This window comes from Trichechus manatus, unplaced genomic scaffold (genome assembly GCF_000243295.1).
Source record: "Trichechus manatus latirostris isolate Lorelei unplaced genomic scaffold, TriManLat1.0 scaffold00111, whole genome shotgun sequence".
Lineage (NCBI taxonomy): Eukaryota > Metazoa > Chordata > Mammalia > Sirenia > Trichechidae > Trichechus > Trichechus manatus.
The window spans coordinates 4,680,587-4,687,310 of NW_004444047.1; the positions used below are offsets into that span (position 1 = coordinate 4,680,587).

A 6,724-nucleotide genomic window follows, 5' to 3' on the forward strand; every position below is an offset into this window, starting at 1 on the left:
TGCTTGCTGGGTAATATGTCCCTGCTGGTGGTGCAGTGGTTAACGCTTGGCTGTTAACCAAAAGGTCAGCGGTTTGAACCTACCAGCCGCTCCAAGGGAGAAAGCTGTGGTGGCAGTTTGCGTCTGTAAAGATCACAGCCTTGGAAACCCTGTGGGACAGTTCTACTCTGTCCTGTAGGGTCACTGTGAGTCAGAGTCAACGCAACGGCAGTGGGTTTTTTTAAATAGTCTCCGAGTGGTGCAAATGGCTGCTAACCCAAAAGTTGGAGGTTTGAGTCTACCCAGAGGTGCCTCAGAAGAAAGGCCTGGTGATCTGCTTCCAAAAAATCAGCCATTGAAAACCCTATGGAGCACCGTTCTGCTCTGACACACTTAGGGTTGCCAGGAGTTGACTTGACGGCAACTGGTGTTTTGGTTGATTTTCTTTGGAAACAGGAGAGCACAAATCTCAGGTTGGGTGTAAAACAAATCGTAATTTTAATGACTTTTCTTAAAGAAGTTACTGGGTTGGGGTTTCTCCTTGTCATATCAAAGAGCGTTTGGAATTGGCACAGTGGGTAATTTACAATGCAAAATCTGAAACCAGGATCCTGATCGTGAAAATAAAATTTCAGATGACGTTTCAGGAGAGAACACTGTAGGTTGAAAATCTCCGAAGTTAATTACTGGCCCAAAGTCAGACGTCAGAACACACCTGCTTGCCATCTAGTGGCGGGGCCACCGTGCTGGGTGTTCTTCTCTCTCGATAGGAGCGTGTTTCCTGATGATGCTTCTTGTCATCGAATACACTGGCCTTTTGAACTTCTGTGTAGGAAATTGAGAGGCTGAATGAGCGGCTGGAGGAAAAGGAGAGGGAGATGCAGGTGCTGACGGAGCCACTGTGCGGGAGGGAAGAGGACACCGTCCTGCAGGCGCAGGCCCGGGCCACAGGCGAAGTGCTGTGCCGCTCCCTGGCCGAGGAGGCCCACCAGCTTCGGAGGACGCTGGCCGCCACTGCCCACATGTGCCAGCAGCTGGCCCGGTGTCTGGAGGAGAGGCAGCGAGCAGGCGGGGACACGGAGACCCCCAAAGAGGTGAGTGGCTTTAGATAAATTTATTTTCTCACAGTTCAAGAGGCTGGAAGTCTGAATTCAGCGCCGGCTCTAGGGGAGGCCTTCTCTGTCCAGCTCCGGGGGAAGCCCTCATCTCTTTCACCCTTCTTCTGTTCCCTGGTGATCTTCCTGTGGCGTCTGTCTTCTCCCCTTGGTACTTGCTTCTGCTCTTTTCATACCTCAGAAGGGATTAGGTCTAGGACCCAGACTACACTGATATGGCCTTGTTAACAAAGAAGATCCCATTCCTAAACAGGATCATATCCACAGGTACAGGGGGTGGATTCCCACACATATTTGAGGGGCACAATTCAGTCCACAACAGCAGGGATGGGTGGTGCCCTGGGACCTGCTCCCTCTCACCTGTGGTTAGTCAGATCGCTGCGCAGACCCGGGGGAGGCTGCGGGGGCCGCCGCGGTCCTCATAACATGAGTCAGCTGGGGGGGCAGAATGAGGAACAGGCCCCACACAGGAGGAAGGGAGGGCCCGCTCCACTCTGTCACCGTCTCGCTGCCCGGCCAGCTCTGACCTGCTCCCACATCAGGGGCACCTGGGTCTCCTCAGCCTTGACTGATGAGGAGAAGGAACAGCTGAGGGGGTTAGAGGAGACTGAGGCAGGGTCAGTGAGGCCGCTGGGAGGGCAGTGCCTGCAAGTCTGTAACAAGCAGTGGCCAGGCACAAGCTGGAGAAGGCAGCCCACTGCCCCTCGGTGGCCCCAGAGTCTGAAAAGGCCTGGCCGACCGTGGCCTCCAGGCTCCTCTGGGCCTTGCTCCTTCGTCAGCGACATGGAGGGCAGAGAGGCTCGATGGGACTGACACGGGCCAGGCAGGGCCAGGCGATGTGAGGGCCTCAGAGTGTGCACAGCAGGCCTGCCGGCTGGGCCGGATAGGAGGGTTTATGCTGCGTGCTGTAGGGGGCCTAGTGGGGGGTCATCGAAGGAATGGCATAGGGTAGAGTGGTAGCGGGGGACACCCAGGAAACCAGGGGGCTCCTGGACAGGGGTGTGGGGAGCAGTAAGAGTGGGGGGTGGGGGTGGGGGTGGGGTGGGGCCTCTGTGAGCTGAGCCAGGTGTCTTCCATTTGTCTGTCTGTCCGCTAGTCCTTGCTCCAGCCTGCCAGTGGGTTCAGGGTTGTCTGTGTTGCGCAGACAAGGAGGAGGCAGAAGGAGTGTCAGGTGGGGGTTGCGTCCCACGCACTGCGCCCTGTAGGCCATGGGACAGCCTCCTGGGTCCCCGCAGAGATCAGCCCTCTAAAGAGATGTTGTGGGAGCAGCCACACGCCTCGTCAGGAAGTCTGCTCGCTGCCTGTCAGCAGGTTGCCCAGGCTCAGTGCGACGGCTTCTGTGAAGAGAGAACTTTGGGTGGGACAGCGTGCCTCAGGAACCAGAAAGAAGGCAGCCGTCTGGAGAGAGGGCCACCTGCTCGGTTCTCAGTCACCACACCCTTCCCTGTAGGATTTCGACACGGACCCCCTTGTGGGTGCACCTGCAGCAGGTGTGGGGCCGTGGGGACACGGGGGGCACGGAGCCCCCGCGGCGGTCTCCAGCTCACCTCTCTCCTCAGCCCTGGGTCAGCCGAGCCCCCGGGGGCAGCCGGTTAGGACCTGCTTCCTCTGTCCTTCAAGGGGAATTCTCAAAATTAACGTCACCAGCGGACAATCTTCCGGATTGCTGATGTTTGCTGGATTTCTAGGGTGCATACATTTCATGAAGCTGTTTTTGGTGAGGTCTGCGCACTGTTGCAGGGATCGGCTTAGGATGTGGTTTGCGGGACGAGTCCTCCGATTCCGCCCCTCGGCACAGGTTAGGTTGCCGTGCACAGAAATGACAACCGGTGACGCTCTCGTCTGCAGACGGGACGGTGTCATGGGCAGGTCCAAGGCAGGCTGGCCATGGGGTGGCTGTGTGACAGTGCTCATCTCAAAAACAGGAGATGTTATTATACCTGGGAGCACTAGTGCCTTTAAGCTTTACTGCCCTGCCAGTTGTCCTCAAGTTGACCGTACCCCATGGTGACCCCATAGGGTTTTCAATGGTTAATTTTTCAGAAATAGATAGCAGCTGAGCATGTTCAGCTTTGTCCTATCCAGGGACTCCTTTATGGCCTTGTTTTTGGGTGCCATCAAGTCAATTCCGACTCATAGCGACTCCACATGCCACAGAGAAGAACTGCCCCATAGGGTTTCCTAGGCTATAATGGTTAAGGGAACAGATTGCCAGGTCTTTCTCCCGCAGAGTGGCTGGTGAGTTTGAACGCCTGACCTTTCGGTTAGCAACCAAGTGTGTTAACCATTGCACCACCCAGGGACTCCTTTATGGCCTTAAAACCCGTTGATGTCGAGTCCGTTCCAACCCGTAGCGACCCTATAGGACAGAGTAGAACTGCCCCGTAGGGTTTCCAAGGAGCGGCTGGTAGATTCGAACTGCCGACGTTTTGGTTAGCAGCCAAGCTCTTAACCTCTGTGCCACCAGGGCTCCTTAGGATCTTTAAATTTAGAATGTTCAAAAGACAAACAGCTCACACGTGTGGGTATGGTGGGACAGAGACAGTGTCACCACCTTTGTGACCTGGAGACCCTCCACCAGGCCAGGCAGGGTGGGGGTCGCAGGGTGACACCTGAGGCCCCTCCTGGCTGGGCAGCAGGTTCGTCAGCTCCGATGAATGATGATCGCCTGCCCCGTGCCAGGTGCGCTGAAGACCTCAGACCCCAGCCTCCAGGCCGGGGCGATGACGTGTGCTCAGCACTGTTCTCTTGGTGCATGCGCGACGGAGCGTGGTGACCAGTATCTCCTCTGCCCCTTCGTCCCGCAGCCAGAGTGTGCCAGCAGGGACACCGCCGTCCAGGCTGAGGTCGAGAAGTTACGGGAAGAAAACCGGCAGCTGAAGGCCAAGGTCACTCACGTGAGTCTCCCGCATTTCACCCCAGATGAAGGTCCACCCTCAACAGCTGCGGTGAGCACCCGCTTTGCTCCAGGGGTGTCCTTCTGGGTGGTTCACACAGACCCAGGGGGCCGACCTTCCTGGCTGTGCGGACATGTGCCCTGCACCCCATTCCTGTGGTGTAACGAGGTGCAGGCCCTGCTGGGGGAGCGGAGTTGTCGGGGGAGTCGCAGGAGGTCGGTTTTAGTTTGTGAGCATTGCTGTGGGGGTCGGCACGGTGTCTGGAGTCGCCCGGTGGACTCGGGGCCCTCTGTGCAGAGTGAAGTGGGGCAGTGCCCACTGAGGGGGACCCGCCCGTCCCCTCCTTCCGTGGGCAGCCCCGGGTCGGTGCTGAGCTTGGCTGCTCCCCAGGTGGAGGACCTCAATGCTAAGTGGCAGCGGTACGACGCCAGCCGGGACGAGTACGTGCGGGGGCTGCAGGCCCAGCTTCAGGGGCTGCGGGCCCTGCGCCAGTCAGAGGGGCCCTCCCCGGCCTCGCTCCTGAGGAAGGAGATTTCACGGCTTAACCATCAGCTGGAAGAGATGCTCAGTGACTGCGCAGAGGCCCGGCGGGAGCTGGTGGCCGCTCAGGGGGCCCGAGATGCCGCGCTGGAGCGGGTGCAGATGCTGGAGCAGCAGGTCTGTGTGGGGGCCGGGGGGGCAGCGCTGTACGCCCCGGCTGTGGGGGTGGGCAGGAGGGGCTGGATGCGTCCCTCCTCCGGCAGACGCCATGGTGGCTGTGGTGGGACCCACCGTCTGGCATCCCTGCAGATCCTTGTGTACAAGGACGACTTCTCGTCGGAGCGGGCGGACCGGGAGCGGGCTCAGAGCAGGTTCCAGGAGCTCTGGGACACAGTGGCCTGCCTGCAGCGTCAGATGCCCAGGAGACAGGTGGGTCCTTGGTGTCAGCGTGCACGCTCCTTCCTGCTTTTCTCCCCACGTGTTTCTAGCTTTTCTGAGTCGGCCAGACCCTGGTTTCTGGTGGGTGAGGGTCTCAGGAGGACCCTGAGCTCTGGGCCTCATCTGCCGCCTGCACCTGCATGTCCCAGGTACTTACCTGAGGACAAGGTGGGCAGGGTGGGGTGCGGATGGAAGGGTGTCTGTGCTGCACCCGGTCCTGGCCACCCTGACGCTCAGTGAGGACGCTGAGGCCCCAGCCACTCACTAACGTCACGCCCATGGCCCGTGCGAGGAACCCACGGATCGGTGCTGTCCCTACTGTGTGGGCACCTCCCAGGGGGACTGGAGCAAGGGGCCAAGCAGACTACCGCCCTGGGGCGGGTGTGACCTTCCCTTCTCCCCATGGGGACGATCCCTGCCCGCCCTCCTGAGTCCTGCCCTGCGCTGGACCAGGAAGCCAGAGCAGGGACCCAACTAGCAGCCATCTTTCCTCGTGGGTGAATCGTGGGGATTGTGGCGAGCCTATGTTCCCCAAGCCTCCAGGCTCACCGGGAGGTGCCCATCCCACCCCAGGGGTAGCCCCACCCAGAGCCCTGCCCACCCCCTCCCACCACTCTCCCCTGGCCGGACTGCAGGCCTCCGATGGGCATCCTCTGCATGTCCCCGGCAGGATCGGGAGCCCAGCCAGGCCCGGCTGTGTCCTCGGTGTTCTCCCGGCCTCCAGGCGGGGACCCAGGACTGGACAGTGGGGTCTCTGGCCTCTGTGGCCGCCAGGGGGCCGCAGCCTTGGACAGAGGCTGTTTACCAGCAGGTCAGGAGCAGGGATCAGTGGACTCTGACGGCTCAGGCCAGGGCGGCGACCAGAGCCAGGGTGCTCCCAGCAAACTCCCTGGGCGCTACGGTCAGAGTCGCCCTGTGGCGGGGTTGCGGGTGCTGACAGGCATCTTCAGGCACTCAGGGAGCACCTGCTGTGTGCACGGACCACGGGTGGGGGGCTGACCACGCCAGGACAGCAGGACTGCGGGCGCAGGTGGTGGTCAGCACCAGGGCGGTGCCGAGGGCTCCCCACTGTGGGCAGGTGCCGAGGGCCCCCTCTATGGGGAGGTGCAGGGCAGAGTTGGCAGGAGTCTGCCTGGCCCCATCTGAGTGCTGTCCCCCACAGTGGGGTGGCCTTCCTCCGGTGGGGTGGGGGGTCCCACGTGGGCTGTCCTGCCCCCAGGAGCTCATGGCGCATGCATGTGACTTTAGCAGACGCATAGAGTCTGCATCACTCACTAGCAACCCCGTGCTCTGGGCTCTGGGACCCTGGGGATGCAGGTGCAGCGTGTCCATGGACGGAGCCCCCATGCCATCCTGCCCCCTGCCCAGCCGGTCAGCAGTCCTGACCTCTCTTCTAGGACCCCTGGGAGCCAGGCCGGACTCGCCCTGGGAGCAGCGCATCCAAGTACTTGGAGACAGACGCCCTGGAGCCAGCGGTGCCTGGGGGCCAGAGGCTGGGGTCCCCGCGGCTGGAGCCCCCTGCAGAGGGTGGGTGCCCTGGCACAGACCCCAGGGGCCAAGGGGACCTCCAGTGCCCCCACTGCCAGCAGCACTTCAGTGATGAGCAGGGCGAGGAGCTGCTCAGGCACATGGCTGAATGCTGCCAGTGAGCCCGCCTGTGCCCGCGCCCTGCATCCTCCAGGCCCACCACGTCTGTGCCCGCACTATGTTCTCCAGGCCCACCACGTCTGTGCCTGCCCCCCGCCATGTCCTCTGGATCCTCCAGGCGGGCCACGCCTGTGCCCGCCCGCCCTCTGTCCTCTGGATCCTCCAGGC

General features: G+C 61.1%; 1 protein-coding gene across 1 annotated transcript; it reads left to right on the forward strand.

The window, feature by feature from the left end:
* Positions 1-376: 376 nt before the first annotated feature.
* On the forward strand, positions 377-6,558 carry TNIP2 (TNFAIP3 interacting protein 2). The gene is made up of 5 exons (XM_023738005.1): positions 377-1,073; positions 3,902-3,991; positions 4,382-4,648; positions 4,781-4,900; positions 6,307-6,558. Exons 1-5 carry the CDS (start codon positions 858-860, stop codon positions 6,556-6,558), a joined length of 945 nt encoding a protein of 314 aa, XP_023593773.1. The 5' UTR covers positions 377-857.
* The last annotated feature ends 166 nt before the right edge of the window (positions 6,559-6,724 follow it).

Bases quoted from the DNA above. Each gene is read 5' to 3' on its own strand.
- TNIP2 (XM_023738005.1), top strand. From the start codon at position 858: ATGCAGGTGCTGACGGAGCCACTGTGCGGGAGGGAAGAGGACACCGTC. The intron at 1,074-3,901 runs GTGAGTGGCTTT...TTCGTCCCGCAG, and splicing joins ACACGGAGACCCCCAAAGAG to CCAGAGTGTGCCAGCAGGGA. The intron at 4,649-4,780 runs GTCTGTGTGGGG...GCATCCCTGCAG, and splicing joins TGCAGATGCTGGAGCAGCAG to ATCCTTGTGTACAAGGACGA.